The 23,965-nt window shown below is 43.3% G+C and overlaps 1 protein-coding gene across 1 annotated transcript in view; it reads left to right on the top strand.

Moving 5' to 3' along the window:
- PKHD1 (PKHD1 ciliary IPT domain containing fibrocystin/polyductin) overlaps window positions 1-23,965 on the top strand; it is a 663,908-nt gene that overhangs the window by 494,296 nt on the left and 145,647 nt on the right. The window contains 8 exon segments of the mRNA XM_088467197.1: window positions 7,679-7,792; window positions 10,381-10,468; window positions 13,766-13,920; window positions 16,252-16,404; window positions 19,383-20,197; window positions 20,199-20,259; window positions 21,890-22,055; window positions 22,752-22,900. Of these exon segments, the coding sequence (XP_088323323.1) occupies window positions 7,679-7,792; window positions 10,381-10,468; window positions 13,766-13,920; window positions 16,252-16,404; window positions 19,383-20,197; window positions 20,199-20,259; window positions 21,890-22,055; window positions 22,752-22,900 (1,701 nt within the window).

Raw genomic sequence — 23,965 nt, 5'->3', positions numbered from 1 at the left:
GCCCACACAATTCACAAAGACACAAAAAAGAAGAAGAATATATTTATTGTTTGTGTAGCACACTTTGAGGGTGTCACCACCCTTTAACAGACAGACGCATGCTTGTCGCTGCTGCTTTGAGGATGCAAGTGCAGCTACAGCCCACACAATTCACAAAGACAGAAAAAAAAAGAAGAATATTTTTATTGCTTGTGTAGCACACTTTGAGGGTGTCACCACCCTTTAACAGACAGACGCACGCTTGTCGCTGCTGCTTTGAGGATGCAAGTGCGGCTACAGCCCACACAATTCACAAAGACACAAAAAAGAAGAAGAATATATTTATTGATTGTGTAGCACACTTTGAGGGTGTCACCACCCTTTAACAGACAGACGCACGCTTGTCGCTGCTGCTTTAAGGATGCAGGTGCGGCTACAGCCCACACATTTCACAAAGACAGAAAAAAAAAGAACAATATTTTTATTGTTTGTGTAGCACACTTTGAGGGTGTCACCACCCTTTAACCGACAGACGCACGCTTGTCGCTGCTGCTTTAAGGATTCAGGTGCGGCTACAGCCCACACATTTCACAAAGACAGAAAAAAAAATAACAATATATTTATTGTTTGTGTAGCACACTTTGAGGGTGTCACCACCCTTTAACAGACAGACGCACGCTTGTCGCTGCTGCTTTGAGGACAGTATCATATGCAGTGACAGTAGACTTGTCAGAAATTGTTGGCACGTCCTTCAGTCCGGACCAGATGTCCAAACCAGCCCTTGACTTATGACACAGGCGCACGCTTGGCGCTGCTACTATGTTGATGCACGTGCGGCTACATCGCACACAAGTCACAAACACATTTAAAAAATAGTTTTTTATTTTTTGGAGCACTTTGAGAGTTACACCACCCTTTAACAGACAGACGCACGCTTGTCGCTGCTGCTTTGAGGATGCAAGTGCGGCTACAGCCCACACAATTCACAAAGACAGAAAAAAAAAGAACAATATTTTTATTGTTTGTGTAGCACACTTTGAGGGTGTCACCACCCTTTAACAGACAGACGCACGCTTGTCGCTGCTGCTTTAAGGATGCAGGTGCGGCTACAGCCCACACATTTCACAAAGACAGAAAAAAAAAGAAGAATATTTTTATTGTTTGTGGAGCGCACTTTGAGGGTTACACCACCCTTTAACAGACAGACGCACGCTTGTTGCTGCTGCTTTGAGGATGCAAGTGCGGCTACAGCCCACACAATTCACAAAGACAGAAAAAAGAAGAAGAATATTTTTATTGTTTGTGGAGCGCACTTTGAGGGTTACACCATCCTTTAACAGACAGACGCACGCTTGTCGCTGCTGCTTTGAGGATGCAGGTGGAATCTAGATGGGATTTGGAACCGGGGACACACTACCTCCATCAATTGTCTAAATCCCACTGCACTAATGGCGGATACCGGACGCACGTCTAACACCAACATAGCAGTCAAGGCCTCAGTTATACGTTTTGCTTCAGGATGACTGCTGTCGTACTTCATCCTCATCGCTAGGGACTGTTGGAGGGTCAATTGTTTAGTAAAAGTAGTGATGTTCCTACTTCCTCTCTGGGATGATGAACAACTCCCAGCAGCAGCAACAGCACTAGGAGGAAGTGGTTCTTGATCTTTCCCTATTTTATTTTTATCGGAGAAAGTTTGGTCCTCCATTTATGTTATATTGATATATACGTGCGGCTAAAGCGCACACAAACACAGAAAATATTTTTTTATTTTTGCTGGAGAGTAGTGCACTTTGTGGGTTACACCACCCTTTAAGAAATGAGCCAGCCGGCTCTTTACTTATGGGACACAGGCGCACGCTTGGCGCTGCTCTTTTGTTGATGCACGTGCAGCCACAGTGCACACAAGTCACAAATACAGAAAATATTATTTTTTTTGGTTTGGACTGGAGTGTACTTTGGGGGTTACAGCACCCTTTAACGGTCAAGCCAGCCGGCCCTTTACTTATGACACAGGCGCACGCTTGGCACTACTTTGTTGATGCACGTGCGGCTACTGCGCACACAATTCACAAACACAGAAAATAATTTTTTTTTGGTTTGGACTGGAGTGTACTTTGGGGGTTACAGCACCCTTTAACGGTCAAGCCAGCCGGCCCTTTACTTATGACACAGGCGCACGCTTGGCACTACTTTGTTGATGCACGTGCGGCTACTGCGCACACAATTCACAAACACAGAAAATAATTTTTTTTTGGTTTGGATTGGAGTGTACTTTCGGGGGTTACAGCACCCTTTAACGGTCAAGCCAGCCGGCCCTTTACTTATGACACAGGCGCACGCTTGGCACTACTTTGTTGATGCACGTGCGGCTACTGCGCACACAATTCACAAACACAGAAAATATATTATTTTTTTAGCACTTGGGGGGAGCACCCCTGATGGACAGAGCACCCCCTGGACAACACTACAGCACCCCTTTAGGACTGGGACACTGCACAGGACTTTGGAGTGGACACAGCCCCTATGGAGAACTGACTGCACAACACAGTCCAGCCAGCCCCTATGGACTTTGAAGTAGTGGACACAGCCCCTATTAACAACAGCAGCACAGCACAACACAGCCAGCCCCTATGGACTTTGAAGTAGTGGACAACAGCAGCACTACACTACACTACACTACACTACTCTACACAGCCCTAACTCCCACCCTCCCACTTCACTGTCCACAGCCGAGTGAGAAAATGGCGCCGACGCGGGTACCTTATATAGGATCCAAAACCCGCGAGACTCGGAAGGCGGGATGATGACGTTTTGCTTCGATTTCAGATCCGAGTCAGGCGGGAAAAGTCGAGCCTGACTCGGATCTGCCTCGGATCGGGGGGGCTCGGGGGGGTTCGGATTTCAGAAATCCGAACCCGCTCACCCCTTATATATATAATTATATATATAAAGTAAAATAGGCCACCTCCTAGTGCACTGATAAATAAGCAACACCTGTTATGCAATTCATATAGTTAAAAAAAATCGACTGACCCTTTACCAAAAATAGAGTATTATAGGCTTTTAGTATGTTTTAGGATGTTAGTTTTGGGATACGTTTAAGATGCTGGTGGTCGCAATCCCGACCGCCGGCATCTAGAATCCTTAATCCCGGCTAGGGTTAAATGACAGGCGTTTATAATCCAGACGACTGTCATTTTCCCGACACCAGCGCCCGGCATCCTGATCGAAGGGATGCCGGACGCCGCAAGGGGAGAGCCGCGGGGGGGAGGATTAGGTTTAGGCCACCCAGGGGGGACTTAAGGTTAGGCACCCCCCCGGGAGGGTTAGGGTTAGGCTAGAGGGAGGGAGGGTTAGGGTTAGGCACCCCCCCTGGGTTTCAGGGTTAGGCACCCCCCCTGGGTTAGGCAGCGTGGAAGGGGGGGTTAGGGTTAGGCACTTAGAGGGGGGAGGTTAGGGTTAGGCACATTGGGGGAGGTTAGGGTTAGGCAGCGGGGAAGGGGGGAGGTTAGGGTTAGGCACTTGGGGGGAGGTTAGGGTTAGGCACTTGGGGGGGAGGTTAGGGTTAGGCACTTGGGGGGAAGGTTAGGGTTAGAAACCCCTACGGAGGGTTAAGGTGTTAGAATAGAATAGTTTATACTTACCTTTAGATGATCGGGATTTCCAGCGCTGTCGGTCTTCCGCTGCCGGGCTCTACTGTTTTGTCGGGCTGCCTCAGCCGGGATTCGAGCTACCGGTCATGCGGCAGCCAGCATTCCATGCCGAATGCGCTCGTTTTATTTTTATTTTTGCTCTGCATTAGATTTATTGTATGAAGTAATACTGTAAGTCTATGGCATATATATATATATATATATATATATGTGTGTGTGTGTGTGTATATATATATATATATATATATATATATATATATAATTTATTTATTTATTAACAGTTTCTTACATAGCGCAGCATATTCCGTTGCGCTTTACAATTCTATATATATATATATATATATATATATATATATGGCACCTCCTAGTTGAATGACTAGATGGGCCAAGTGGTTCTTATCTGTTGTCAAATTCTATGTTTTAAGCAACACATGTTATACAAATCATATATATAAAAAAAAATCAACTGACCCTGTATCAAACATAGAGTATTATAGGCTAACCTGCTTCAAATAAAGATCTTCACCAAGCCAGCCACTTGTATGTACAGTGTTCTTCCTTTTATTCCATAGATAACATAAAAAAAACAAATATGGAGTACTGAAATTTAATCTGGTGACAAGACACCAATCCAGCAATCGTACAGTGTACCAACCCTGATAAACATTGCCGTTTGGGTCACCTGCTTGGTGACCTTGGAGCCTCGCCACTGTCCGGTACATAGGTTAGCTAACGGCTAATCCGGACCAGATCGATAATGAAACCTAGGTGAAGAACAGGTCACCTGGTAGAATTGTAAAACTAAATCTAAAACTATATACCTTATTGTATGTATATGTCTGTATATTTATATCTATATCATGCCTGCCTATCTGTCTATATTGTTTTATAAATATTAATGATCTTAAATGCTGCTTCGTGTGTTCAATGGGTAACTGAACTCCTAAAGCATTAATATTGACTATTGTACACCAAAGAAATTACCTGGAGTCTAGAATAAAAAGCCAATGACTGTCCCTGGACTAATAAATGTATTAAAACGTTTTTTCTATATTTAAAAGAAAAGCACATAAAACAATAATTACCATTATGTAGTATTTATTTACACTAGATGTTTTCCCATACTTACCAACATTTTTTATCTACTCCCCGGGAGATGCCCAGAGAGCAGGCACAGCAGGCCACTTTGGGGGCAGGGCAGGTTTTCTATGTCATTAGGCCCTGCCCCTATCGCTGGTGTGTGGGGAGGGGGCAGGGCTAAATGACACGTTGTGGGAGAGTAGGTAAGCGTGTGTTGTCCCCAGTGCTGCTTGGCTTTTTTCTCTCTCTCTTTCCTCCTCTCTCACTTTCTATCTTTTCACCACTCTATCTCTCATCTTTCAGTTTTTTTTATCAGCACTTGACTTTATTATATAGCACTGGACTTTAGTATTACCTCTTTTATATCCAACTTTACTATAGAGTTTTTTCTTCTCTGTATGTGGTCTGTGCAGTCCTATGTGCCTTTTCCCTTTCTTCTATACTGTTACACATTTTTTAATGCTGTGATGTTCTCATTGTGTGATTATCAGAAGTGTATGTGCTATCTGTGTTTTCATCATGATGTGGTATATAATGAGTATGTATGGGAAATAACAGAAGTGTTTGGAGACGTGATGCAGGAACTCTCTGGAAGTGACATCACTGACACAATTGGGAGGGGTCAGAGATGATAGCAACTGTCATTACATGCCAGCATGATGACATAATTTTTATCACTTCAATATATATATATATATATATATATATATATATATTATATAATATTATCCCTTTAACACACATGGAGGCAGCGAACTAAGCTTAAGGGGTAAATTTACTAACCTCGAATGACATTGAATGCGGCAAAATTGGCAGTGGAGTGCATATTCGGAATTTACTAAAAGCTAAATTCAGCCGACTTTGCTCTATTCGATGTCTAAATCTCGGCCGAGAACACCAGCAAATCGGACGGTAACATGTTTTCATACAAATAGACCATCGATCCAACTCGGCAGCATTTTGCCATAGAAAGCAATAGGACCTGACATTTACTACGGATTCGTATTGTCATCACGGCAGATACATGCGTGGATCACATCCTCTTCTGTCCATGTAGGCACCCACAGGCTTGGCAAAAAAATCAACCAGCAGACATTAGTACCTTCCTCTAAGGACAGTACTACCGAAATGACGGCTCAGCGGCAGGATATTACTATAGAAATCCCGGTGCTGAGCGCTCATTGGCTGAGAGAGGCGAGCCTTCCACCTCTCAGCCAATGAGCGGTTCCCACCATCGAAGTCAATGGTGAGAACCACAAGGTTACTTAAGGTTACCATTGCGATTCTCACCATTGACTTCAATGGTGGGAACTGCTCATTGGCAGAGAGGCGGAAGGCTCGCCTCTCTCAGCCAATGAACGCTCAGCGCTGGGATTTCTATAGTGAAATCCCGCCTCTGAGCCATCATTCGGGTAGTACAATCCTTAGAGGACGGTACTAATGTCTGGTGGCTCGGGATTTTCAGTTTGGTTTTTTTGCCAAGCCCGTGGATGCCTACATGGACAGAAGAGGACGTGATCCAAGCATAGGAAGAGGTGAGTATAGATTTTTTTTATTACAGGTACCCTATGGATTATCTACTTGGAGAAGGGGACGTGATGGGCTTCAGGGATACATAGGTGAGTATGTGAGATAGTGAGTGTGAGTGTGCTTGTATGTTTTATTAAACTTGTACTGTCAAAGTGTGTGTGTTCTGTGTTTTTTTTTTTATATTATTTTTGCTGTGGAACGACAGGTACCAGCGGGCCCGTAATGCCCCACATGCTGGTACTTGTGGCTCTCCAAGTACCAGCATGCAGGGGATGCTTGTTGGGACCTGTAGTTCTACTGCAAAAGACAATATTTTGAACTCTTTCAAATACACCACACTACACTATCAACCCGGCACCCACCGCTCCAGGGGTGCCGGGGATATTTATTGGGCTGACTAGCGGTCAGAGGTAATGCGTTGGCTGGGGGACCCGGTGAAAGTGTTCCCCTGGTTGTGGCATTACTGGAAAGGTTTGGTGCTGGTTATGGAAACTACAGGGGACCCCTATGCTTTTTGTCCCCTGTATTACCAGAACCAAGACTGGATCAGAGCCCAGTGCTGGTTGCACTAAATACAGGGGACCCCTACGTCGTTTGTCACCTGTATTTTGGCTACCAGGGCTGGTTCTGAATGGCCTGGTGCTGGTTGTGCTTAATACAGGGGACCCCTACGTCGTTTGTCCCATATATTTAGCACAACCAGTACTGGGTCTCCAAAGCCGGGGTGCTGGTTATTCTTTTTTGGGGGGGCACGCTGTGTTTTCAAATATTTTTAAACAGGTTTCATTTTTTTAAACACAGAAGTACAGACGGATCTCACTGATCCGTCCGTGCTTCTGTGTTTATCTTTTGACACACAGATGCATGTATAACGGATCTCCCTGATCCGTGCAGGTTTGTATTCGTTCGAGTTAGCCAAACTCGAACGCTAAATACAAAAGAATAATCCAAATGATATCAAATGATTACACCATCGAACAACACGAATGACAGAAACTCGGCAGCTTAGTAAATTCAGTAACCTGTTCGAAGAATGAAACACATGAATACGGACAATATCTTCCGAGATTGATATCGGATAACATCAAAAAGAAATCGGCACCTTAGTAAATTTACCCCCAAGTGACAATACCCAGGTACACCTCCTCAGTTGCATGTGTAGATGTGATTGTTGAAATGTGTATGGCTCTTTATCGCCAGTACCGGCAGGCGAACAGGTCCTGGAGCATGCGCAGTGCAGATTTACGCCAGATACGCTCCGCCAACAGGTGTCCATCCTACTCAGTGACGGTACTTCTGTGTTAGATAAGTAGAAACATTTTGCAACCTTTCAATTGCCATTTATTCCAGACCGCTGCTGAAACTTTTTAATTTTTTTTTTGTATCATAAAAAGTATAAAAATATAATTTCTATCATTTTACTGTTTTTATAGGGACAGTTCAGCAGCCTCTACAGCGGGAGCAGAGAATCCGGATACAGCTACGTGCATCTGAAGGGACCCAATGTGATCGGTGGAGCGGTCTAAGCGTGCACCCTGGAGCCATTGGTAATGGAAGACAAAGAATTAACTCCTAATAGACAGTCTGCATGACAAAGCCAATATGGTAGAGCTCAAAGCCCAAATTACCGTTAGCCTGATGACTCCTGAGTATATTATAAAGTATCTGCATAGTCTTCTTTCCCTATTTTTATGACAGGATAAAGCATATTTGAAAACCTATGCTCATGTTTTATTTAATTTTTTTTTATTATTGTATCTCGTGGTTGCCTGACTGTAGTTGTGGCATTTGCATAATTATTGCATTAGGAAGCAAATGGGAGATTGGCTGAAAATAGCCCTTAAGCGTTTACTCTACTTTAGACTTCTCTACTGTGCCCCAGTGCTCGATTTCCTACGCAGCGGATATGCAAATACGAGCATAATATCAGTTGCACATGTTTGCTTAAAGGGGCATACGTAAGTCTGGGAAATGTACAGGCTGTATATTATTCAAATCCACTACCTCCGCTGCGTGATTGACATTTAACTTTTTTTTTGTCAACAAAACTTTTTATTCCACAATTTACGGACTCTGCCACGGATTCTAACTTTTTTAATTTTATCTCCCCCAAGCTCTAGAAATGAAACTATTATATAATGTAACCTGGATAAAAGCGTGTTTACATGTCTCCAACAACAATAGTGCAATTTGTTTATCCTATCTAAACCATTGCAGACGTGGGACTTACTGTATAATATTTTTAGTATTTAAAAAAAAAAAAAAGTTTTGGTGCAATGGCCACTAAAATGTTTGTGCCGCTTTTGTTAATAGACCCCAATTCAAATTTGTGATTTAAAATTTTGTGGCTTGTGTTTGAAGGTTTTCTACTCATGGTTTGCATGAGAATTTGAGTTTTTATTTTTGTAAACACAACTTAAATAATTTCCTTTAAAAAATTTTTTTTTTTTTAAAAATCGAATTACAGTTTGCAAAGCTTGCCATTGGCACATTCGTTTTTGCCATTAGCAAATAAAGCTAGCGATGAGCGGTTCGGTTTTGACTCTGCTCTTTTTGCCAATTTAGCGCAAGTTTGGATCTCACATATTGGCTATCCAAAGCATGTGAAGTCGGATAGCCAATAACATTCGGTTTTCAGATCTGAACCTTAACAAGCCAAAACCGAACTGCTCAACTCTAATTAAAAATTGCACGAACCTGGTTGGTCCTCTTCGGCCATTTTTAATTCAGCTTTATCTTTTTGTAATCAATCTAAAATTCCAGAAATGGCTTCAAACTGGGGAATTATGGAACTGATACATCAAACCAGTTCAAAAAACTATATGCAGAAAGTAGGAGCATCTCTAGGTAGTTGTAATATTTTATTTGCAAAATATGCAGATGGGTCTACACTCTACATACATCTCGGCTCAATACGCCATAAATTGTGAGACGTGTTAAAAAAACACCTCTTAATCTGTATTTTAAACGCACATGAATTAGTTTTAAGTATATACAAAGTTGCAAATTAAGCACAATGGAACTTGGCATGAACAAGAGAGGCGACTGCTGCATCGTAACGCTTCATATACAAATTTAGACTCATTCGCACACATCTGTAGATGTGAATATTTCGGTAACTGCACTTAAATAGTTCCTCTACTTTTTATTAAAAAAAAAAACTAGTTGCAATTAAAGCTTCTTACACAATAAAAAGTTACACAGAAAAAAGAGGGATTAAGACCATTATGAGGTTTCTTAAGTTATACTATAGGCATCCAAGAAATGTTTTTGAAGCGTCATAGCCTCGTACATCATAAGAGAGCTATGTAAGTTCTTTAACCCTCTACTTTAAGTGGTTTTTTCTTGATACATCCATATCAGCGGTGTGAAACCTTTGGTCTTCCAGTACAATTACTAGACCACAACTGGCAGGACCTGCGTACTGATTATCTTCGAGTATCGGATGTTATACAGAGTTAACTTTAATGCTGCACAGAAAAAAAAAATTGTTTTTTTAGTCACGAGACATATTTTATTTTTTAAATATTTTACATACATTTTGCTTTATAGTATGTTAGATTTTTTTTTCTCTATTAATTCCATATCTTTGATACTCCATTCTGTGCAATACTTTTCGCTTAATAGCCGGTACGTTTAATAATGGAAAACAGAGAGTGAGTCACCCGCTTCGGCCAAAATGCAATAGAAAAATCTGTTTGCTAAAGGTACAAATTATCCAAGGAAACCAGTGCTTAATGCAATATTTGAAATGGAAATTTGCCAGTATACAAAAAAATGTATGAAGTTAACTCTTTGCAGATGTATGTATGATATATTTTGGTGCGAGTTAACAGTCCTCTGCTACTTTGAGGCCATAGTTGACAAACTCTGCTCATCCGTGCAGTTTTAGTGATATAACAAATAACTTTCTTTCTGTGTAATATGGTATAAATCAGACTTAGATAAGCTATGGATCTCCGTAGTTTACCATCCCAGTCGGTTGTAAGATAATGACTATATTAATAGGAAGGGCCTTAAACAGTGAATATTCCCTACTGCCTCAATCGGAAAGGCCTGTGTTAATGTTCTGTTTTAATATTTTATCAACAGCTGTTCTCCTTCTTCAACTATTATCTTCTTTTGCTTACTCCAGGAGTTTATGGAAAGTTGCGAATCCATAGTGCTTATCCCAGCAAATCATGGACACGTCTTGGAACAGACATTGCACCTGGCAATGAAATGTAGGTTATCTGGATAAAAGTTTAAACACAGCATATTTGAACATCTACATACCTGAAACAAATTGCCATATACCAACAGCTACATTAATTAAGGTTACTTAACTAGACGTAACTAGCAGCAGACGTTATTGATGTGTGGGTGGATTTAAGCTTTGATGTTGTTGTTTTTTAATATTTTTATGAGGAAACAAACTGGATATTTACGAACAGTTCAAAAGGGGCTTTTGAGGCCATCAATCTTCAAAGGCATGGCTCAGCATTACTCTGTACATGTGACGTTTACAGGTGTTTGGATTGGTGACCTGTTGGTGTAGCCCCTCCCATTTCAAATTTCCTGGCACGTGGAAACGCAGTGATTGGCTAAGCTGATATGCTCTGTGCTGATGTCAATTGTCCGTTTTTTTTCCGCACCCACCTCATTTTACCCACCCCAGATCCCCCTGTTATAGAGGCAAAACGCAACAGCTGCTTAGAACATTATTTATTAGGTTCCTGGCTCAGTAAAAAGTAATATGGTTGCTTGCACAGAGGAGAGACTCGAGGACATGCAGAAAAGACTTGGTGACTGCCAAGAGAGAGAGACAAACCATGAAAGAGAGGAGTACGTGTGAGGAACAAGCAGGAGAGAGAAGAAAGTGCTTTATAGAGGCATGTGTCGGTGATATGGGGATAGGGCCGGTACGGTGCTTCCATAAGTGCCACCATAACAAGTCTGAGGTAGGGGCCGAGCGCACACTTGCCTACCTTGGAAGGCTGAGCTACTGTATTGGGAAGTCTGTGGAGTCTGTGGTCCAGGTGGGACCGAGGTGCCATTAATTCCAACATAGCTGTCCTTCCCCCACAATGCATTATGGTGCTACTGACAGAAGCGCAATTATTTTTTTATTTATTACTAGTTATTTATATAGCACACACAAAATGGCAGCGCTTTACAGAGAATATTTGGCCATTCACATCAGTCATTGCCCCAGTGGAGCTTACAATCTATATTCCCTACCACATGCTCACACACACACTTACACACTAGGGTTAATTTTTGTTGGGAACCAATTAACCTACCAGTATATTTTTGGAGTGTGGGAGGAAACCGGAGTACCCGGAGGAAACCCACGCAAGCAGAGGGAGAATATACAAACTCCAGACAGGTAGGGCCAGAGTGGGAATCGAACCCACAACCTCAGCGCTGTGAGGCAGTAATGCTAACCATTACACTGTCTGTGCTGCGCAATGACTCAGTTCATAAGAGACTGCGTCATAATGACATTAGTCCACTTCAACTGGGACGTGGCGTTTTGTAGGAGAGCCGTCCACCTTCCCAGTAGCCGGGAGTCTCTCCTCCAATCCATGAGTCTCCTGGAATTTCAAGAAGAGTGGGAAAATGAGCAGAGAGGTGCCTTCTTCTGAGCCTGCTTGACCAGAGGCACCGTGAAGGAGGAAACAACAAAGTATCTGAGCCTGCCAAGGAGGAGTAGTCATATCCCAAGATAGCGCGGCTGTGCCCCCTAAAGTATTGGGGCCTGAAGTTTGTATACAGTTTGGTGTACAGATATATTAAGGGGCTTATACAGAGTATGTAGCATATATGCGCCTTGGCAAAACCATGTTGCACTGCGAGAGGGAGGGTGGGGGGTATATAAAATGAGCAGACAGATTTAATGTGGGGAAGAGGCATGTCCTGGCTCAATTCTAAATTTCAGTTTCAAAAGAAATAAATAAGTATTTTAATGAAAAAATAAAAAAAACTCACCTATACCCTGTTCTTACCTTATTATTCAACATGTAAATAGAGAATCTTTAGTTATTGTTCCTAAAGTACTCCATAGAGCTAAAAATAATAATAAAAAATAAAAAGCATAACAGAGAGGCTGTAATGTACAGTACTTGCTTCCGCAGTATTCATCATCAACTGATGCTACACTGCATCCGAACACTGGGCCTGATTCAGACTCGCTCGCGAGCGCATAGCCTCCGGCGTACTCATGCGCGAGCCCCAGCGAGCGACAGCAGCTCCATAGCTGCGGGGCTCACTACAAGACGGGGTGGCTGTCGATGTTGATTGACAGCTCGCCCAGTTTTGTAGAAAGGGAGGGGGGGTGGCTGCACAAACGCAGGCGTTCCCTTAGGAACGCCTGCCATTTGTGGGCGGCCCTACTGACATCACTCGTGATGTCAGTAGTGGACTTCCTGCTCTATTAGAGCAGGAAGTCCACTCGGGCTTGCGGGAGCAGACCCTCCTTGCAGGGTCTCGCCGCAAGCCCAATGGTCGTGATAATCGCGACCATCGCCAGGCGCTCGCACAAGCTGTGGGTGGTCATCCACAGCTGTGCGAGTGGCCTGGAGGCCGGAAAAAAAAAAAAAGAACGCCCTGATTCAGAGGGAGCGCTCGTAAGCGGCCGCTCGTTCGCTCCGAACGATGTTCGCACATCTGCGCATGCGTATGGGTCGTAATGCACATGCACCAACCAGTCAGTGCGGTAGGAAATCGAGTGTTCGCAAAATAGCGAGTGCCTGCTAATTTGAGTGACAGGAGGAGGCGTTTGTGGGTGGTAACAGGGGAAGGTGCTTGAAAACGGGGAGTGGAGATCCGAACGCAGGCGTGCCAAACAGTCAAAACTGGCATTTTAAGGGTCCGCATAATTAACAAAGCAGTGGCAACGACCACGTCACTTGGTTGTCTCTTAGCCTGAACTGTTCGCATGATTGAGGTAGGAAAATCCAACCACAAGCATGCGAGCAGTTCAGACGCCTTTCGATGTACTCGATTAATCTAATAAATAGCGGAGATGACGTATGATGCGAACGGCCAGGGGGCGTCTTTACAAAATAGCGAGCGCATATTTCGTTCGCTCGCTCAGACATAGAGGCGTCAACAGACCGCAAAGGAGCGAGCGATCTATTAAAATATCCGGCCCCTTTTTCTGAACGAGAGAGCGCAAATAGCGTCCGGCTCTGAATCAGGCCCACTGTCTCTTAAGAGGAATGAAAATACAGTATACACCATTTCCATCTTTTAGGTTACGTCCCCTTTAGATTAGATCCACGTTTTTGTTTTTTTTGTGTGGATCGTACACCATGATGTGGCCAGTTGACTTGTAATTTAATGCAAATACACCTTTGCAAAACAAATTGTATCAATTGCGAAATTGCTTTAGATTGTGCATCAGATACAGTATATTTTTAATGACATATTTGTCCATTAAATTAACCAATTTCTCACCAGTTTCCCTTACTGCTACCACTGCGCTTGCACTACTGATTATTAAAAACATTCACTAACTACAGTATCTGTCTTGATAGGATTGCTCTAAATGGCACCGTAGACTGGAGACCAGGAGACCAACTTGTCATTGGCTCATCCTCCTATGAAGCCCATCAAGCTGAACTTGTCCATCTAAGAGACATTTACGGGTATATTGTGCGGATTTGGGGAAAGTTGAACTTCTGGCATTCTGGTAAGATAGCTACATGGACACAACTATAACTGGGTACAGGGTGCGCCATTGCTGTTGGGCTCCGAGCCTTATGGGGGTCTGCTTCACTGGCGTCCAGGTCATATCGGCCTCAGGGCCCAATTCAGACCCGCTCACTAGGGTCCGTTCGCATGCAGCCAGCCGATTTTTGCATTCTGCATACGCATCGCAGTGCACATACGCAAACCAGTCCGAGCGATCGGGAAGCATTCACTCGCTGCGCATAGACAGCCCGGCTGAATGAGTGGAGAAGCCGTTTGTGGGTGGTGACAAGGGCTGGCCGCTAGAAACGGTGGTCGTGTGAACGCAGGCGTGCCTGAGCATCTTAACGCCATTTCAGATGCGTGCATAATTAAGTCGCAGCGTCATAGTACACGTCACTTGGCTGACCTTTACACTGAAGCGCTCACAGTGCTTGCTGTAGGGTATGGTCAACCACAAGTGCTGCGTATGGGTCCGATGGTACTTGATGGTACCGATGGTTGCATACACTTCCTGGAGATGAGGTGCGCAAGTGGGCGTCTTAAGACAGGCTGGTGGGCGTCTACATACACAGAGCGATCGCACGCCAAGACATAGTGGGCGTTTCTAATGCCTTGCCGTGCGATCGCCTGCCTTGCCGGATTTGCATACGCATCTAGTGAGTGAACGCACCTAGCGAGCGGGTCTGAATCGAGCCCTCAGTGCTGACCAGCTCGGGGAGGAACAAGTGACAGTTTAGAAACAACTTGGCAAGTACTGTAGTTTGCAAGTAGTCTAAGGACCAACACAATGCAATATTCACATGGGACACTGTAAAAACAAATACCTGGTTCTACTTTGTTATATTGTTACCATTAATTAGGCCAAAAGATAGACCCATGAATTACCCAATCACAGGTGCGTAACTAGAACTTTTTGGGCCCCATAGCAACATTTTTAAGGGGCCCCCCTAACTTAGGTCTCACACAATAACCACAGTAGTTCCCCTAAAACATTAAATGCCCACTGTAATGGTGCCCCTTGCGCAGTGCCCCCAGTTGTAAGCCCCCTGTAGTTGCTCCCAGTAATGAGCCCCCTGTAATGCCCCCAGTAGTGAGCCCCTTGTAGTTGCCCCCAGTAGTGAGCCCCCTGCAATGCCCCTAGTAGTGAGCTCCCTGTTATGCCCCAGTAGTGAGCCCCCTGTAGCTGCCCCCAGTAGTGAGCCATCTGTAATGCCCCCAGTAGTGAGCACCCTGTAGCTGCCCCCAGTAGTGAGCCCCCTGTAGCTGCCCCCCCTACCCCCGCGCGCGCACACGCACGCACACAAAAACCACTTACCTTTATCCCCGCTCCTGTGAAGCCGCCGTCCGCCCCGGCGCCCGCTCCTCGGCACTATGGGAGTGACGTCATGACGTCACTCCCATAGAGCACTGCGAGACCCGGAAGACGGAGTGAGCTCTGTCCTCCGGCTGCCGTGGGGGGTTTGAATAGGAGCCGGGCGTCCGCTGGTAACACAATCTCAGCGGGCGCCCGGTATATGGAGGGTGCAGGGGGTGCGATCGCTGGGCCGGCGGGCCCCTTAAACTGAAGGGACCCATAGCAACCGCACCCCCTGCACCCTCCATAGTTACGCCACTGCCCAATCATGTAGTGAAAAATGGGGTCTGAATATGTTTGGAGTAAGTGCAGTTGTGATCTTGAAAGTAGGTTTTATTTTTAGAGTTAGAAAAATCATATAGAAAAATATAACATTAAATGGACTTAAATAGAAAAATAATGCAATCAAAAAAATTAATTATGCAAAATATAGAGTCTATAGCGAACTTGGGCACTGCTTGCGACTAATGGAGCATACACACGGTCAGATTTGTCAGACTTGTCAGATTTGTCAGATGAACGACTGAACGATTGAACGATTTGAACGATTTTACCAAAGTTTTGAACGATTTGAACGATTGAACGATTTTTGACTGCATTAAAATGAATGGAATCGTCCAAGTCTGACTGCAAACACATCAGATGTCAGAAATCGTTATCTGACCATCGGGAACGCGCATCGTTGATCGTCCATCGTTCAGGCATGTCAGATATGAACGATTTTCCTTCAGATATGAACGACTGAACGATTTTTAAATCGTTATCATTCATATCTGAAGGAAAAATCTGATCGTGTGTATGCACCATAAGAATCAGGGACTTAGTGACAGTGTCTGTATGTTTGTACAGTATGATAAATTAACACCAGCAATTCATTATGTAAATTCATTTATTTACCACATGGGGCTGGATGAGGTACTCATGTCTTTGGCTTGGTTATAGTTGGACTTAAACATTTCCTTTAAATTTTTTTAGGAACAATTCACAACATAGGTGACACCTGGAGAATCCCGATGACCGCAGAGGTTGGCTTGTTGTCTCGCAATGTGCAAATTGACGCTGATATACCCTGCTCTGGGAGGATTATGGTTGGACAGTATACAAATGATCACGGGGAAGAATATTTTGGTATAGTATACTAGTTTTCTTTATGACAGTTATTATCGGGAACAGGTAGGCCGTAAGTCTTACTGGAACATTTCTCGGTAGGCCAGTAGCCACTTCGGGCCACCAGAGAATTTTTTTTTTTATTTGCATTAAAATGTTTTGTAACTTCGTAAAGGGGGCAACAGGGTTGGGCTGGCTGGTGGGTGGTCTGTGGCCACCCGAATGTGGCTCATCACTACCTCTCCCACTGTAGAGATAGTGCAGTGTATTGCTACAGTGCATGATGTCCCCTGTCTCCTCTATGTTAGCCACCTTTTATGTCATAGCAGGATTAGCTTTGCACACTTTGGCTGGGCTGTCTAGCAGCAACAAAAAGAAAATCATATTATCAACAGGTGGATGTAGGAATGAATACAGTTGAGGAAAGTTAATCATAAGACTAAAGAGGGTAGTACTTTTTTAGGAGTCCTTATTGGTGATGATGGGATGATGTTGTACAGTGGTCACAAAAAATGTTCTTTGTTGTATTGCTGTCACTGGTACAGTATGCCCACAGCTTTATATTGTATTGCATAGCTATCACTAGGATGCATTCTGTCTTGTTTGGTGGTCACTGGAATGATCTTTGTACTGTATTGTAGTAAAATGGATATTCTCTGTATTATATGTTGGTTACTAGGATGTTTTTTTGTTTTATATGGTAGTCACTAATATGCTCCCTATATTAAATGGTGATCGCTTGAATGCCTTCTGTAGTATTTTATGACAGTCACTGGGATGCTCTCTGCATTGTTTAGCAGTCACTGTTGTGTACTCTTATTCATGGTGGTCACTTGGCCGCTCTCTGATTTGTATGATGGTCATTAGGACGATCTATATATTCAAATGTAGCCCCTAAGATGCTATCTCTATTGTTTGGTGGTGACTGGGATGCTCTCTGTATTGCATGTTGGTCACTAGAATGATCTCTATGTTATATGATGGTCACTAGTATGCTTTCTATATTGTAAGTGATCGCTAGAATGCTCTGTGTTTTGTATTGCAGCCACTGGAATGCTCTGTGTATTGTATGATGGTCACTGTGATGTTCTCTGTATTGTATGGCGGACACAATATTTACTGTAATTTGGTCACAACAACTACTGTTGTTGTTGTGTTGTTGTTGTGATCTATCTATCATTGGGTATTGTATTGATCTCAGCTAACACCAATGTGGCTAGAGATAAGGGTGTGCTAATCCCACCTACAACTGAGTTGATCAGTTTATTTTTACCTGCCTACTTGATGCCACTTTCAGGTCCCAACCTATCCCTGATTATTATTATCATTATTATTAATTTTATTATTATTATTATTATTATTATTATTATTATTATTATTATTATTAATTTTATTATTATTACCCTTGATTTGTAAGAAGCCACAGAGAAGAAAACATGTAATTTAGCTTAAAAGTCATCCCTACCTGATTATTTATGGTAGCATTTTGTGAAAATGTACAATTCATTGGTATTAATTTTTATGCATACGTTGCGAGACAGTCATTTCAGACTGCACATATATATATATACGTATGATGAGGACGCAGCCTATCGCTTCACTGGTAACATCAATAGGACACAGGTGATCATGTATTACCTGAGAACGGGATGTAGTTGGCATCCCGGCACCAGTATTTTAACCGCCGGCATTCCGAGGGTAAGTATCGGGGTGTTAGGGGGAGGTTAGGATAAGGTAGCGGGGGAATTAGCGAGGTAGCATTAGGGGAGGGAGTGTTAGGATTAGGATGCGGGGATGGGGAGGTTAGGTTTAGGTACTAGGCGGGGGTTAGGTTTAGGCCTTGGGGAGGGGGTCTTAGGTTTAGGGGAGGGGGAGGTTAGGCTTAGGCACTGGGGGAGAGGTTAGGGTTAGGCACCGGGGAGGATTAGGGCATGGGTTAGGGTAGGGATTAGGAAAACGTGCATTCCTATGGGTGTCGGGATTCTGGCTGTCGGGATGCTGCTGTTAGTACTCTGACCAGCGGCATCCGACAGCCGGGATTTCATACCCAGCCCCCTGAGAACAGTGGGGGAGCCGTGCATCTCTTTGGTGCAGTTATTTTTTTGTGATACACAGACATGCACCCTCATTGTACTCGTTAAGTGCAGTCAGTTCGGGGATTGCTGCCTGACCTATAAATGCATATGGTAGCCGTAGGAAATGTTGCATGAGTTGAGTATAGTTGTGTATACATGTACTCTCACCTTTTGAGACAACCTCTTATTTATCATTTAGAACGTTTTACTTTATAACCTAAAATTCTGCTCTTTCGAGTAGTATTTTTAGTATTTGCAGATAGTAAGGGGCTTCTCGGGGCTGTTTTTATTTCATGTGTCACTTTTGTTTATTGTTTTTCATACATCCATTGTCCTTCAGAACGTTAGCTGGTGCTAACACCGTCATTAAGTAATTATGTCATTTTCTGGCGGTAATTATCTCATTTTATAGTTGTATTACATTTTGTTTCTGTCTTTATCTATCTAAATTGTTCGCCTTGTATGTAATATTCTATGTTCTATATCATGTGCGGCACTATGGAATCCTTCTGGCACCATATAAATAGCAGATACACTTGCCTCTAATCCCCAAAAAGATTCTCAAAAACAAAACATAAACTGCAGTACCACCCACGACTATATGGCAATACAGATCCCTTTCTCTCAAACCAAATGGTTATTGCACTACAATATCTGTAATTTTATATATTTTTTACATATATTTACATATATTTGATATTATACAGTATATGGTATGCATATTCAAAAATGGAAATTGGTATTTATCAAAAAGTATGAGTGGGGTGTTTACCATGTAAATTCCCCAGATCCTATGTTTGACCCGGCTAAATTCTAAAAAAAAATGTCATAAGACATCAATATTCAAACTTTTTGTTTTCATTTTAGCCTTTGCAGAGACGTCCTACTCAGTGGGAGACAGTAACGATTCCCATCTCATTGCAGGATCTCTGGAACTTTTTAACGTTGAAATTTCTAACTTTGGATCACCCCAGTTCTCAGCGATAAATTTTGCAAACATACCCCGTGGCTCTTCTATATCCTCTACCAGCATTCACCACAGCTGCGGAGGAGGCATCAGTGCAGTCAGCTGTACAAGCATTTCATTGCATGACAATGTAATATATAACTGTGTCGGACACGGAATTCACCTGGACGGTGATAACCACACTCTCACCAATAACCTCATCATTTTATCGAGACAGCCAGATACCCAGTCAGAATGGGTGACGGGTATTAAGATGAATCTGCTCAGTCGAGCTTTCTTATCCGGCAACGCAGTCTCAGGATCGGAACGTATTGCCTTCCGTGTACGAGGCCAAAGTTGCTCTTCAGATGACCACCCTTGGCAGGGGAATGTAGCCCATTCAAGTCTTCATGGTATTCATATTAACTGGGACGACGGCTTTAAGAGCTGCACAAAAATAGCCGGATTCCTGTCTTACAAGAACTATGATTATGGTCTGATTTTTCACTTGGAAAGCAGCGTCATGGTGGAGAATGTGGCTCTCGTAGACAATGGCGTTGGCATTTTACCCGCTGTCTCCCAAGAATCCGTCAATTCTTATCATTACCTGAGGCAATACGTTGTTATCCGCAACTCACTGATCATTGCAACGAGCCCAGCATTTGACTGCATAAGGGACAGAATCAAACCCTTGTCTGCCAGTCTCACGATGAGAGACCGAGCCCCGGTCTCCCCTTTTGGAGGACGAGTCGGCATTCTCTGGCCTACGTTTACAGCAAGACCCAGAAGATGGGCCGCATTTTCCATGGCACATGTTATGTGATGGCGCTGTCTCTGGTATGATGAAACTACAAGGTCAGTTTTGGTTTTACATCTGTAGAAATAGAGTTGGTAAAGCTTGGTTGAAGTGGTTGATTGCTTTTGGGCAGCCCTTTCCCATTGATTGTTTTTACCAGACCTCCCAAGGCTCTTGCCATTACCTGAACTAAGTGGGTTATGCTTGACAGCTGGCAGAGAAAAGATACTGTCAGCAAAGTGGAGAAAAGTGGGCAGGAGATTCAATCTATTCAGGCTAGTGGTGTATTGTGAATTTGTTTCCTGATTGGTCACAGCTAGTCCAGTCAGGAGCTCCACTTACTCTACGTGTGCCATCTTGTCATCAGCATGCATTCCCACAATAGGCCAGTATCCTGGGCCTGGTCAGCTCTCATCTCTAACTTTAGCTTAACTTTATGTAAGTTATCTGTCCTTTAATGAGTGCATACAGATGCGTCCTGCTACATCTTTGCCGATCGGGCTACAAACGTGCGCACGCTTCGCGCCATGCGATTACCCGCAGCAGCATATGCTACGCGCCATGCGATTACCCGCAGCGGCATACGCTACGCTATGGGGCGCACTGCAATCGTGCCGTGCATTCCTATGGCGGCGCGGGTGCAAATGTAGTGCGCCTAGCGTGTACACACCTTGCACCATGCAAAAGGGCAGGGCGCAAACCAGTCTTGTAATCATTTAAATATGCAGTTTGTTCCTGCCATGGACCTTAATCATGGCACTACCTTGTGAATCCTTTATCATCAGTAAGTGGCCAAACCCACATGTGTCCACCTTTTATAGTACTCATCTAGTACAGACCATAGCAGTGCTATGATAGCACACCTGTGTATTGTATTCTAAACAAACAGGAAGTGCAGCTTCTTTTAATACCCCTATCTAAAACTGTCCTCATTGGACAGTTTTAACGCAGTTGGAGCGACACTTGGAACGCAGTCGGAGCGACACTTGGAACGCAGTCGGAGCGACACTTGGAACGCAGTCGGGTAGCGGTGTCTGACAGACACAGGAGGCTGCTACCTGATTCAACTGGGCGATAATATGAGTACAAGCGAAAATGGTGCATAAAGTATGTTTTTATATATGTTTATTACTTTTTTTACACACCTTCTGTGTTGACAGTTACACAGATATAACTATAAAGTACACATAAACGCACACACACTATATTATAATCTTGAAATAAACAAAGCTATGAAAGGTCTTATCAATGAAATTCTACTTGAATTTTCTTTTAAAATATTTAATTTTCAGAGTTTTCTTCATGATAACTTTCATTGGTAGTATGAATATATAGGTGGCCCTTCAACCTCCGCACTAGAACATCCTGACAATGTTGGGCCTTTAGAAAGTAAACTTGTATTCATTAATATTGGTGATAAAAGTGTCCGGTTGGCAAAGCAGGGACCTGAGAGGGCTCCCCAAAGCAATGACTGTGGCAAACGGGGATCTCTTCTAAGAAAGCCTTGGTTTTATAGGGATTGGCAGGAAGAGGTTCCCAAGTATTAGCCGAAGAACTGGCGGGTATTTCTTTTTAACGCGATATGTCTGAAAGCGAAGATGTTCTTCTTTCACATCAGGAATTCGTATACTGAAGTCCTTAAATTCACAATATCTTACTAATACTCAGCCTTGTGTTTGATCCCATCAGATGTCACCTTTTCTGGAATTCAGAGGAGCTGTTACAGCGAGGACACTGACACATGTATTATGTCTAATCCGGAAAACGTGGCGATAATGTGCCCACTAACAGCGGAAAGGACCACAATGGTTCAAATTCGTTACGAAAACATCTTCTACTTCCACCCCCCAGGGAGGTATGACACGACACAGTCATTGTATCTAGAATATAGCAATATTTTTGTAATGATACTTTTCATCTTATAGCCAAACATTATCAATGACTCTAAAGTGACATATTTCCTATGTTTTCCCACCCATAATTTAGTTTTTTTTGGCCTATTTATAACTCTGTGAATCAGTCCATATTTCACGGAATAACCTTGTTTCACGCCACTCCCCGTATTCGCTGGGAAAGCCGCGTCAAATTCAATGTAAGCAATATAATATGCCTATTTCTAGTTGTGGAAAACGATGATCTCACTGAAAATTACAGTGGACAACTAACCCTTCTGTGAGCGGGCGCAATGCACAATTGGCTTTACATGATTTTATTTTGAACAGTTTCTTTAACTTCAATGTAATTCGGTGTCACTTTCATTGTCGCGCCGCTAGATTTTATGATGCCAACCAGTTCAGACTATGGGGTCTATTTACTAAGCTTTGTTAGGAGCTAAAGCGAACGGAGGTAAGGTACCAGCCAATCAGCTCCTAACTGTCATTTTTTAAACCCAGCCTGCGACATGACAGTTAGGAGCTGATTGGCTGGTACTTTACCCCCGTTCACTATGCCCTGTAGTCGAGGGTAATCATAAGGGAAATGTTTACTGTACAAATCTGCTGGAACCTATTGATTCCTTTGCTGTACTGACATTCTCTTGCTTTCACGGCAGATCTCCAGAATGCCCATTATCTTTAGAATGTTCGGGAACACGGGCAGCGCTATTTAAAGATCTGGACGGCACTACGTTGAGCCTCAGTCCGCCAGTCACTGTCTTCCCAAAGTCAGGAGCTCCCACCGTGTTGCCCTGCTTTAACATGGGTAAGCGAATGGGGAAATAGAAAATAGTATTATTTGGCTATTGTCCTTTTAGCAACAAGAATTTTTGTAATATTTTTCGTTAAGTCCTAAAAATCAAAAAAAGTCAGTGGAGGTGAACGTGTATTATTTATTTTGTGAGTTCATGCTGCAATTTTTCCACGAATCTGACTATTTTTATGGACGCCGCATGGAACTACCCAATTGGTTGGAAGGAAGCGTTTGCACCTCCTGGCATGTGGTCCCCAAATAGGGGTGTTCCTAGCTAAGTGCAGGCTGGATGCACTCAGGTGCCCATATTGTGCCCACAGGCAAACAGATATAGGGGGAAGATCGATGTATATAGCAGCGAATCAGCTTCTCCCTGTCATTTTATAGAATGTACTTGCTATAGTAACTGCTACCTCAAAGCTGATTGGTTGCTTTTGCCAACTTCCCCACTTGTTCACGTCTCCTGTCTTTAGAAGTTTTGATACATCTCCCTACCTAGTCTTTTGCATGAGGAGATATTTATATCAGACTGTGAAGGTGCATTTATTGGGCATCGTTTGGTTTGCTTGATCAAGCTTCTTGTTAAGGTCCTGTTATAGACTAAAAGGTCAGCTGGCACCATTCCTGATAGCTGCCCTTGTCATGAGTAAATTGTGGTGACCTGGTGTTACTGGAGACAGGTGTCCTATGTCATCCCAGTACCCTCGACTCTGTTAAATGAATTCCAAGTCACCACATGTAAACCACACTTATATTACACTCATATTAAGGTACTGTACTTTTATTGTGCTCATTACAACGCATAGGGACCCAATGGCAAGTAGTACACAGTGTCTTGCAGACATGTATTGATTGTTTTCGCACAGCATATACTGTGGAGCTAAGCGTACGCAGCTGTATTGCTGAGCTGTAAGCAACCCAATTTCATCTTACTTGGTAGCGTAACTGAGTGGTATTGTTTGCGCCATAGATTGGGGTGGTACAGGAGCGCACTGATAATGTCGTCGGCTATTAGTACAAGTGTACGGATAGGGGCGGTCCAGCAGCGCAGATATGTAGGATTCTTCATATACACAT

The sequence above is a fragment of the Taudactylus pleione genome, unplaced genomic scaffold, assembly GCF_031769625.1.
Source record: "Taudactylus pleione unplaced genomic scaffold, aTauple2 ptg000070l, whole genome shotgun sequence".
NCBI classification, from domain to species: domain Eukaryota; kingdom Metazoa; phylum Chordata; class Amphibia; order Anura; family Myobatrachidae; genus Taudactylus; species Taudactylus pleione.
Note: the sequence above shows the minus strand (reverse complement) of the source record. Positions and strands in the feature narration are given on the sequence as shown.